Source organism: Gadus chalcogrammus, chromosome 3, assembly GCF_026213295.1.
Source record: "Gadus chalcogrammus isolate NIFS_2021 chromosome 3, NIFS_Gcha_1.0, whole genome shotgun sequence".
In the NCBI taxonomy this organism is placed as follows: domain Eukaryota; kingdom Metazoa; phylum Chordata; class Actinopteri; order Gadiformes; family Gadidae; genus Gadus; species Gadus chalcogrammus.
In genome coordinates, this window is record NC_079414.1 from 427,758 (window position 1) to 440,339 (window position 12,582).

The 12,582-nt window shown below is 45.2% G+C and overlaps 1 protein-coding gene across 5 annotated transcripts in view; it reads left to right on the forward strand.

Moving 5' to 3' along the window:
* Positions 1–12,582, forward strand: part of LOC130377423 (nucleosome-remodeling factor subunit BPTF-like) — a 179,500-nt gene that overhangs the window by 153,243 nt on the left and 13,675 nt on the right. For all 5 annotated transcript variants that reach the window (XM_056584552.1, XM_056584561.1, XM_056584572.1 and 2 more), the window contains 3 exons: positions 197–370; positions 2,835–3,027; positions 3,207–3,291. In XM_056584552.1, the coding sequence (XP_056440527.1) occupies positions 197–370; positions 2,835–3,027; positions 3,207–3,291 (452 nt within the window). The remainder of the gene's footprint in view (positions 1–196; positions 371–2,834; positions 3,028–3,206; positions 3,292–12,582) is intronic.

Here is a 12,582-nt window from a genome sequence, read left to right on the forward strand (position 1 = left end):
GTCAGGAGAGGACTTGAGCCCAGCTGCACAGCGAGGTTCAGTTGATTCCTCTCATGCAGATCTAGCGTGTTGTTCCATTTTGAGTTTGGTTATCATGGCTGTCAGGATCCAGCCTCCAGTGAACCCGAACTTTGGGTCACAACAGACATGTTACCTCCAGGTATTTGAGTAACACCCCCTGGGGTTCTGTCACCAGGTTCTACATCGGCTGCGACCTGTGCACCAACTGGTACCACGGCGAGTGTGTGGGCATCACGGAGAAGGAGGCAAAGAAGATGGACGACTACATCTGCGCCGAGTGCAAGAGGGCGCAGGAGGGGAACACTGAGGAGCTGTACTGCATCTGCCAGACACCCTACGATGAGTCCCAGTACGTGGTCACAGCTTCAACTGTGTCACAGATCAGGGCTGATGCATCAGTGGGTCATAACAAAGTCCTGTTGAGAGGGAGACATTTAATCACTGTGGATCAACACATTTTATTCACATTTACATTTAGGGCATTTAGCAGATTTGTTTATCCTTAGCTACCTACAACTAGTACATTTATTAGAAGAAAGTGTATTACAAGAAACAATAAAAAACTAGAACTGCAAGCAGTTATGCAGGGGTCCAAGAAGTGTGCATTTCGCCGGCACAACGCGACAAGAAATGTGCATTTCGCCGGCACAACGCGGAGCATATGTTCAAAACGCTACCCTGAACCTGTGGATACAAAGGATTTGACTGTGGTAGGAGTAGCGAGAAGTCAGTGTAGCGTTTTCGCGGCGAAATTTTGTAGAAGATATACAATTTCCTCGTTTATTGCGCCCCCCAATGGCGAAATTTTCCAAAATTTTTATCGAACGTCATTAAGGTTAACACCAACATGTGTCTAAAATTTGGACTCGATCCGATGTCTAATTTTGGAATTTTCTGTTTTTTTAATTTTCCACGTGTAATTTAGCTAATAAACCAATATTCAAAACGCTACCGTTTCGTCGTCGAAGGTCAGATCAAAAAAGTGGTTCATGCATTCTTTGCGTGTGCGTCTGAAGATGTCGTGTGCAAAGTTTGGTGTTGATTGGTCAAGAAATGTGGGAGGAGTAGGGAAAAAACTGTTTTGCGGTTTTCGCGATTTAGCGAAAAATATTCATGGACGCAAATGGGCGTGGCCTAGCCCAAAAGATGCAGCAGACTCCAGTGAATATGTGGGTACAAGTTTTTGACTGTGAAAGGTTCGGTGTGGGAGTTATAGCCCCAAACGCGTTTTCCCTTGGTATAGCGCCACCTAGTGGCCGGCGTGTCTGGATTTGGTTATCTGAGTAGCGGTGCCGGACCTGGATCTAGTCATGCAATTGGCGTGTCGGCACCATTTACGGTTTGGGCTGTGGTACCAGTTTTAGCGCAGGAATAATAACTAGAACTGCAAGCAGTTATGCAGGGGTCCAAGAAGTGTGCATTTCGCCGGCACAACGCGACAAGAAATGTGCGTTTCGCCGGCACAAAGCGAAGCATGTGTTCAAAACGCTACCCTGAACCTGTGGATACAAAGGATTTGACTGTGGTAGGAGTAGCGAGAAGTCAGTGAAGCGTTTTCGCGGCGAAATTTTGTAGAAGATATACAATTTCCTCGTTTATTGCGCCCCCTAATGGCGAAATTTTCCGATTTTTTTATCGAACGACATTAAGGTTAGCACCAATATGTGTGTAAAATGTGGACTCGATCCGATGTCTAATTTTGGATTTCTTTGGATTTTTGATATTCCACGTCTAATTTAGCTAATAAACCAATATTCAAAACGCTACCGTTTCGTCGTCGAAGGTCTGATCAAAAAAGTGTTTCATGCATTCTTTGCGTGTGCGTCTGAAGATGTCGTGTGCAAAGTTTGGTGTCGATTGGTCAAGAAATGTGGGAGGAGTAGGGAAAAAACAGTTTTGCGGTTTTCGCGATTTAGCGAAAAATATTCAGTGACGCAAATGGGCGTGGCCTAGGCCAAAAGATGCAGCAGACTCCAGTGCATCTGTGTGTATAAAGTTTTGAATGTGGGAGGTTCGGTGTGGGAGTTAAAGCCCCAAACGCGTATTCCTTGGTATAGCGCCACCTAGTGGCCGGCAGGTCTGGATTTTGTCGTCTGCTTAGTCCGAACAGATCTGGATCTAGTCATGCAATTCGCGTGTCGGCACCATTTACGGTTTGGGCTGTGGTATCACTTTTAGGGGGGCAAGTATAGGAATAATAATCCTTACAAAAACAATAGGGATCCAACCTGTTGGCTTGGACCCCTAATAAGAAAAATCCTTACAAAAACAATAGGGATCCAACCTGTTGGCTTGGACCCCTAAAAATGTTTTGTGCCAGGACGTACAATATACAGTAAGTGTGTGATTGGTGTTCTTAGGAGAATAAGGGAGGAGAAGGGGCATTGGGGGGTAAAAGCGGAGGCTATGCAGCGTCCTGCTGAACCAGGTTTCAGATAAAATATTCAGATTTGTGAAAGGTTATCCACCTGTAAAGCACACCTCCACATACCTTCTACCAAATAGTTGTCAAGCATCTTCACCAAATGGCTCTCCTACAACCCTGCTGACTAACCCTTACCCTTTCCCTTACCAAGTTCTTAAGGCAGTAGCTCAGGAGGAAGAGCAGCTCGTCTGGGGTTCGTGGACCTATGTGAATTTCAATTGGTTATGATTCTGCGCTTGTTGCGCTCATCGGTTGATGTTTCGAAATGCGTGCTTATGCGTGCTTTCATAGACCCATCCCCCTGCATCTCAGCGCTGACCCATATGTATCAGCGCTGACCCCCTGTGTCTCAGCGCTGACACCCTGGTCTCCCCCTGTGCGTCCACAGGTTCTACATCGGCTGCGACCGCTGCCAAAACTGGTACCACGGGCGATGCGTGGGCATCCTGCAGAGTGAGGCCACCCACATCGACCAATACGTGTGTCCGCAGTGCCAGTCCACGGAGGACGCCATGACCGTGCTCACGCCGCTCACCGACAAGGACAACGAGGGCCTGAGGAGAATCCTGCGCTCGCTGCAGGTCAGATGCCATGGCACGCAATTCGAACAGCAGACTTCTGGGGCAGTAGCTTCAGAAAGGCTCACATTTGGTCGCATTGATAGATTTTTCAATTAGAAAAAGTTAGATTTGATACCATTTGTATTCCTCTGTGAGTGTCACATTACATCTCTGTTTAGTTATCGCTCTCTGTCTCGCAGGCCCATAAAATGGCGTGGCCCTTCCTGGAGCCCGTGGACACCAACGACGCTCCGGACTACTACCGGGTCATCAAGGAACCCATGGGTGAGTTCATCCAAATGGCCGCTAGGGAAACCTGACCACACCCCTCCTCACACCTGGACCAGTTCTCCAAGGGGGTCCTGTGTGAATGGGGTCCTGCATATAGAGGACTTTCTTTTCTCTGATTTTGCACTTCCACAAAAACAAGCTGTTAATTAGCAGCTGGTAAAGGGAAGGGGGAGAGGGGGAGCAACGGACCTACACCTAAATAGATGCACTACACTTGACTCTACATAGATAAAGATGGATGCATACACTACACTAGACTCTACACATATGCCTTTTTTTACACATGTCCTCAGTCTTTTCGCCGTATTTGTATATCAGGACATTCAACCCTAAGGATGATTCACACTTGATGCTTTATATGTGGACATCAATGTCATTCCGACATCAGTAGAATCAATGGGGGGTCTAGGGGGGTGGGCTTGCAAGGGGCAGAATATGACGTAGGGCCCAAGTTTACAAGAGGCAGGTTAAGTGCGGCAGCTGTCACTCTAGTTTCTTTTGGTTTGACCACAGACAAAACGGAGGCAGAATGGGCGGAACTCATCGTGATCATCTTAAATGTGGCTGCAGCGATGCATCATATATTCCGTTGAACACTGGGAAAGATGTAGTTGATTTCTGTGTTTAACTGAGAAAACAGGGATTGGAATGCCGGGACCATATAATGTTCAACTAACGTGTATATAGAAAAAAAATCATTTTCTATATACGTGTGCAGCTGTGAGCTCATGTATTTGAATGTATTGTATAAGGTATACTTTTAGGGTTATGAAGACTTATCTTTTTTAGGGTTCACCATGAATGACTGCAGAGCAGTGGCAACATTTTAAAAAAAAAAAATTACATTCAGCAAATAAAAGGCAACGGGCAGATTTTAGGGTGCCTAAATACCGACATTCTATGCCTCATTCACACATAGGTAATTTACACTTCCGCCGGTGAAAATACTACCTCAGGGGTAGGTTTTTTTTTCAGGATACCAATGTCAGGATATGTTATTCACAATACGGCCCATCAGGAGAACAGCGGGAGAAGAGCAGGATAGATATACTATACTAGACTCTACACAAAGATATAGACATGGATATACTATGCTAGACTCTACAAATACATATTGATAGATATACTATACTAGACTCTACATATAGATATTTATACCACGGGGGACCTAAATCCAGCGATCTGATTGGTTCCCAACTGTTGTATAATGAGCGTATACATAACTGCTATGACGACCGATCATTTTGTGAAAGTTTGCATATCACTCCGCGCCTGGAAGTAGAAACAGTTACAAAGTAAAACATATGTTGGAGGATGGAGAGCGTGTAAATGTTGTTACTCCGGGAGTGAGCAAGGCGATGGAGAGACTAACAAAAGCTTAGGCACACGGCGAGTGAACTGCTCCATAGGATAAATTGCCAGCGAACCGCTCTATCGGAGCCTTCTCTCGGAGGGACGCTAAAGTGTGTTGCATAGCGACCGTCGATGCATAGCGGCAGCCAGGAGGGACTACTTTTTTGTATTCTTTAATTAAACGGCTATTTTGACTTTCTTGGTTTCTTTTTAAATGTAGTGTGTCTATGACTTTCGTTTCGCCATAATAGTAAAAAAGCAATCGTTGTATAAAAGCAATAGATCACTTCAGTCAGTGGCATGGGCTCATTATACCACTGTGAAGGGGGTCGCCGGCCCTCCGCTGCGCATCGGGGCCGGACAACGCCCCTTAACAGTGGTATAATGAGCACATACCACAGCCTGGCGTGATCTATTGCTTAAATATACTATACTAGACCCTACGCCTAGATACATAGATGTACTCAACCCAGTCTCACCAATATGCGTACTGATTGCACGGTTTGACACTTTCCAAATGCGTGCAGTACATACGCCAAATGACCATTTTGCGTGCATATGATACGCAAAACCCAGCATTAACTACTGTAGAGGGCGGATGCGTCCATTTCGTGTGCATATGATACGCAAAACCCAGCATTAACTGAATGGGAAATGCAATATTTTAGGACAGATTCACCATCTGATCTGAGGCCGCATGTTTTGGACACTCGGGTAAAGAGAGGGGCGGAACTGTCAACCGACCACCATCTGGTTGTGAGTTGGATCAGGGAATGGGGGAAATTTCCGGATAGACCTGGTAAGCCCAAACGAGTAGTGCGGGTGAACTGGGAACGTCTGGAGGAGGCCCCCGTCCTAGGTATCTTCAACTCACACCTCCGGCGGAGCTTTTCTGGCATTCCTGTGGAGGTTGGGGGCATTGAGCCGGAGTGGGCGGTGTTCAAAGCCTCCATTGCTGAAGCTGCGGTGGCTAGCTGTGGCTTCAGGGTCTTAGGCTCCTCAAGGGGCGGTAACCCTCGGACACCGGTGGTCAGGGAAGCCGTCCGATTGAAGAAGGAGGCCTTCCGGGATATGATATCCTGGAGGACTCCTGACTCGGTTGCAGGGTACCGACAGGCTCGAAGGGCTGCAGCGGCTGCCGTGTCGGAGGCTAAGCAGCGGGTGTGGGAGAAGTTCGGAGAGGCCATGGAGAAGGACTTTCGGTCGGCACCAAAGTGTTTCTGGAAGACTATCCGGCACCTCAGGAGGGGGAAACGGGGAACCATCCAAGCTGTGTACAGTAAGGATGGGACTCTGTTGACCTCAACTGAGGAGGTCGTCGGACGTTGGAAGGAACACTTTGAGGAACTCCTGAATCCGAATAACAAGCCCTCTATGTTGGAGGCAGAGCTCGAGGTTGATGGTGTTTCGTCGTCAATTTCCCTGGTGGAGGTCACTGAGGTAGTCAAACATCTCCGCAGTGGCAAAGCCCCAGGGATTGATGAGATCCTGGAGGGGGCCTGGGAGTATGCCCATCCGGTCTACATGTGTTTTGTGGATCTGGAGAAGGCGTATGACCGGGTCCCCCGGGAGAAACTGTGGGAGGTGCTGCGGGAGTATGGGGTAAGGGGGTCTATCCTCAGGGCCATCCAATCTTTGTACTCCCAAAGCGAGAGCTGTGTTCGTGTTCTCGGCAGCCAGTCAGTTTCGTTCTCAGTGGGTGCTGGTCTCCGCCAGGGCTGCGCCTTGTCACCAATCCTGTTTGTGATATACATGGACAGGATGTCGAGGCGTAGTCATGGTGGGGAGGGGTTGCAGTTCGGTGGTCTGAGGATCTCGTCACTGCTTTTTGCAGATGATGTGGTCCTCATTGGATCATCGGCCTGTGACCTTCAGCACTCACTGGATCGGCTGGCGGCCGAGTGTGAAGCGGCTGGGATGAGGATCAGCACCGCTAAATCTGAGGCCATGACTCTTAGCAGGAAACCGGTGGATTGCTTACTCCGGGTAGGAAATGAGTCCTTAGCCCAAGTGAAGGAGTTCAAGTACCTCGGGGTCTTGTTCGCGAGTGAGGGTACTATGGAGCGTGAGATTGGCCGGAGAATCGGAGCAGCGGGGGCGGTATTGCGTTCGCTTTACCGCACCGTTGTAACGAAAAGAGAGCTGAGCCGCAAGGCAAAGCTCTCGATCTACCGGTCGATCTTCGTTCCTATCCTCACCTATGGTCATGAGGGCTGGGTGATGACCGAAAGGACGAGATCGCGGGTACAAGCGGCCGAGATGAGTTTTCTCAGAAGGGTGGCTGGCGTCTCCCTTAGGGATAGGGTGAGAAGCTCAGCCATCCGTGAGGAACTCGGATTAGAGCCGCTGCTCCTTTACTTAGAAAGGAGTCAGCTGAGGTGGTTCGGGCATCTGGTAAGGATGCCCACTGGGCGCCTTCCTTGGGAGGTGTTTCAGGCACGTCCAGTGGGGAGGAGACCTCGGGGAAGACCCAGGACTAGGTGGAGAGATTATATCTCAACACTGGCCTGGGAACGCCTCGGGATCCCCCCGTCAGAGCTGGTCAATGTGGCCCGGGAAAGAGAAGTCTGGGGCCCCCTGCTTGAGCTGCTCCCCCCGCGACCCGACCCCGGATAAGCGGATGAGGATGAGGATGAGGAGATTCACCATTAAACGTGTTTCTAATGACATTTCTAGCGAGAAATGTACTTTTTCCTTGAATAATCTTCAGTCAGTGAATGTGTATGATCTTTATTAATCTTTATTATCTGAAAGGGAAATGCAATATTTTAGGACCGATTCACCATTAAACGTGTTTCTAATAACATTTCTAGCGAGAAATATACTTTTTACTTGCATAATCTTCAGTCAGTGATTGTGTCTGATCTTTAGTTTTATAGTTATAAGGAAGATTTTATCGTCTCGCTCGCATGTTTCAACGACGTCAGGTTGTTAGGGACGCTGCTTTCGCTAAACTAGCAGGTCACGTGTTTCCTGCGTTTGTGTTATTAAACCATTACTTTATGTAACTTTTAATGATATCATTGTTAGAAACACGTATATCTGAGAGCCAACCCAGTCGCATTTCAACATAAATTAGCGTCACACACACACACACACACACACACACACAATGCATTTCACTGCTAAATAAATAAATACTAAGGCAGAATAAAGAATAAATTCATTCATTATCATTCAACTTTAACATGTGTAATTACAGTAGAGTGGTGGAGGGATGACGTGTGTTGGTCAACCCGGAAGTGAGCATCGCCCTGGGTTCCCTTGACAAAAAGCCAACGGGTTTTTCCATTGGATTTTGGATTATTGCAGAAGAATTACCATCTTTGAAGCCGCTCCTCAAAAACTGAAAATAAATAAAAATAACCATGCTTCAAAGAACGAAATGTAAACTAATGCATTCTGAATGGGAGTGTTTCTCCGATTTTCCATGCTACACAGAACGAAATGTAAACCCATGCAAATAAAGACTTCATGGTCCTAATAATTTAAACATCATTAATCTCCTGAGTGTGTAGGGTGGTATTCTATTTTTTCAACGGGGCTGCATCCAGTCACTTGAGCGTAATGGTTGCTATGGTGGTTGCTATCGACCGCCCCCTCTAATACTTACATGGCTCTTAAAACCACGAGGCAAAGGAGCTGCCGTCAATTGTGTTGTTTTTGTTGTAAACTAGGGTCCGATGGTTAAAAAATAGACAGATATTCAAAGGTATCATTAAAAGGCAGCTTGGCTGTTTTCATTTTCTGCAGTTTAGACTTCTTCTATAAGCTATTTTTGAAAGCAAAACACCAAGCTCATTGATTTAACGAGGCAGGGTTATTTGAAACAATTTATTAAATAAATATTTGTGAGAGGTCATTCCTTCTCCTGAGTTTGCTTCCTATTTATGTCTAGTGTACACAAGAGTTCCCGTTGTCCGGTAATTATCGGTCTTTGACCGGAAAAAAATGAGGAGGACCGAAAATTCTAAATGTCTCCGGTCAGAATGACCGATTAGAAATAAGTCGGCTCCACACGGAGCCGAAACGGGCGAAAACGACCCGGTTTCGTTTTATGCGGAACATTCAAGGCGCTGGTTCTCCACAGAAAAAAGTGGAGCGCATCAACCCTGCACGCATACAGCATGCGCGCTGTATACAAACATTCAGTCATGAGAAGATTAAACCTTTTAAATAGAGAACAAATATTTTTGAATGTGTTCATTTGATTTCTTCTAGCGGAAACACTGGTGTACACCCCTACTGTCCACAAGCATCCCCCTCCCCCCCTCCCCATATGGATTTGGAGAATTGTTGCCACGTCCCAGTGGTGGAGGTATCATATATATGAAAGAGGGCATTCAATTATACTACAATGATCAATTAGGAGGCCGAAGCCCTAAAGGAAGTGATGCAATAGGTGACTGAGTCGAGAAAATTTAAGTAAGCTGTACCTTGGGGTCTCTTTTATATCAAAGGGGGTCTCAAAGGACGCATACGCTTCAACCTGTGGCTCCAACCATACAGGAAATGACTCAGCAAGTGCTCCATCTCGTTGCACCTCACCCAGCAGCTCGCTTGCAAGATTTTGGCCTGAAGTTCTTCCCAGACCTACACGTAGCCATCCAACCTGCATATCTGAGAATCAGGCCTCTCTTTAACCCATTTAGGCCTAAAACGCCTGCTAAAAAAGGCCTTTTTATGCCTAAAAACTTTTCTGTAAACCCCCTCTCAAAACCTGAGGGTTTTCAGAACAATATTAAAAATTTGTCAACGCATACTAAAACCTTAATTTCTCAGGCTCTATAGCAGATAAAAACATGAAGTAAAAGGCAATTGAGAGATTAATTATTTGGCTGTCCGCTTGAACGACTTGCTTGGCCATAAACTTCAACTGCATATTTTTTAAAAATCAATAAACATCAAAAACATCAAAAACATTTTGAAAATCAATACAGATCTGATTTGATTTCATCCTTTTAAGGAACCAAAGTGACAAGTGATAGACACTGAAACACAGAACATGGAACAAAACAAAACAGAGGGTTACTTCTTCTTTACCTAATCATTTCAGAAACCATATAATCAGAACTTCATGAGTGTACAGATGAACAGAACGGTACAGTCAAGTCTAAACACAACTCATAAATTTACTTTCGAGTGCTGCGGTAATGCTTTCCAAAGCACTCAATGTGCAGTGGCACATTGCACTGTCTGCAGCCATACACTGTTGCACCAGGACGGGCCTCAGTGCCACTCTTCGACAGTGAACATTCCCTGCAGCTCTTTCTCTTCTCGAAGATCTTTTCACAGTCGTGCTCGGCTGAGGCTGTCACAGGTGCTGCAGCGCACTGAGGAGCACTCTTTGCTGTCACAGGGGTGACAAGTTCCTGTGCAAGGTCCTCCTGCCACTCTTTGTAGCAACCCTTGCAGCAATGTAAGAATTGTAGCAGCTGACTGACAGGAAAAAGAAAAAAAGCCTCCGCCACCATTTCTTGGACCGGTGCTGGAACTGATAATAGCTTACCATCTGATCCAGTAGATCGACCCCCTTCATGTGCTTCTGATAATCAGAGACGCACGCTGGCACTCTGACCTCTCTCTGGATGTCTTCTCCCCGTCTTCTCCTAACAGACCCTTCTGCCATGGGCTCATGGTAGTTTGACAGTACCAAAACAACCTTTGTATCCTGCCAAGCACAGAAGGTCAGGTCATCCTTCTGATACACTTGGTACCGATGCTTCTCCATGGCAGGCGGTTTTGGGGGGATTCCCTTTCTGTTGGATCGAAAAGTGCCACACGCATTCAGACCATGAGCCTTCAACTCTTCAAAAAGCGGCACCCCAGAGTAAAAGTTATCCATAAAAATGGAGAGTTGGGACCCGAAGTATGGTCCAGCCAGATCTATTACTATGCGGTGTGCAAGGCCCTTTTCACTACTCCCTCCCTCACGTCCGGTGTTGACTTGGAAGTTTGAAACATACCCGGTGGCGCTCTCAGCCATCACCCACACCTTGATGCCCCACTTGGTAGGTTTCAGAGGAAGATATTGTCGGAAAGCGAGTCTCCCCTTGAATTTCACCATACTTTCGTCGACACTCACGAACCCATCCACCTCATACAATTCCTGGAATCGATCTTTCAGGTAATCGAGGTACCATCTGACTTTCCAAAGCTTGTCGGACTGCTTCACATCATTGCTTTTGTTGTCTTGCAAGTGGAGATACCTAAAAATACACATAGCAAGTCGGACAGTGAATTACACATTATTATCATCATGAGCTTTCATTGTCATGTGTTTGTATAATTACACTTTATCAGTTCAAACATCATAATTATTACTGTCATCCATCATGAGGTATTATTTTCATTTGTATTTATGTATGTTTTATGTATTATCTATCATCAGACATCATAATTATTAATGTCATCCATCATAAGCTAGCATTGTCTATTGCATCATATTGCATTTTTATTGTTGCTATCCATAATCATCAATTATCAATCATCACCTTTAGACATTTATTTATTGGCATTAGTATCAGATACAAATCATTATTACCGTTGCAATCATCGTTGCAATCATATGTGACATTCCCATCAACATTACAAAAAGCTAGTTGGCTAGTCATCTCCACAATCAGTATAATAAATTACTCTTGTCATTGATATCAATTTACGAGCCTACCTCCAGATGATGTCAAATCTGTCTCTTGAAATGGCTTGGGGGATGGTCGTTCGAAAAAGCCACTTTTTCTGACACCAGAAATCTCTACGTGATGGCAGTCTTGGGATGCCCATGCCAAGACACAGTCCCACGAAGGTCTTCATTTCTTTAACTGTGACGGGTACCCACTTGCTGTTTGATGGAGTTGCGCTCCGTGTTTGATCCGCATACAGATTTGTTTCTGTTACAAGTCTTCCGTGAAAATATGGGAGAATACCTGTATTGGTGTAACAACATCTGGAATTTCTATCTCGGCACCTGGTTTGCGATTATACGGGATCTTCTCACGTGAGTGAAAGTTGTTTGTTTTCCATTCTTCTTGGAAGCCAACGAAATCGCGCATTTCCCCCTCTTCCTCTCGAAACATCGCTTGGATCCACTGCTCTCTAACTACGCGATCGGCTGGTACATCTACATAATCTGGGATATCATTTAATTCATTAAAATCATCCTGCCTAATTTCATTAAAATCAGAATTAATGACTTCGTCAATATCGCTTCCTTCACTTGAGTCAGCCATGACGGATCGCTCGCACAGTGTTTACAATTTCGAACCAAAACATTCTCCACGTGTATGCTAATTTCGACCAATTTCAGAGCATTTTATTAGTCAGTTAAAAATCCCTAATCATCTCCGTCACTCATCCCAAGAGTATTTCAGCCAATCACAGTGCATATTATTGGCCACGTGTCTCGGAAAAGACGACACCGCTCCAAATGACAGACGCGTTTGCCGGCATTAATGGTAAATACTAGAGCTGTCAGTTAAACGCGTTATTAACGGCGTTAACGCAAACCAATTTTAACGGCGTTAAATTTTTTATCGCGCGATTCACGCAATTATTATACAACATTTTTTTTTTCTTTTTTTTTTCCTTTGGCTCAAAACAAAGAAGCAGTAGCCTGACTGCTATGTTCAAATTACATTTGTTCAAAGCAGTCGTTTAATTGCACTATAGCCTCTTTTTTTGTATCGTCCTCTTTTGATCAGTATATGCCAATGTTGTTATCAATAAAAAATCATTTGCACAAGGCAAGCCGATGCACTTCACCATGTTGATAAGAGAATTAAAATGAGAAGAATTATGGGACAAAAAAATCAAGGGATATTTAGCATAGAAAAATAATTTGTGATTAATTGAGATTAATCATGAGTTAACTATGACATGAATGCGATTAATCACGATTAAATATTTTAATCGCTTGACAGCTCTAGTAAATAC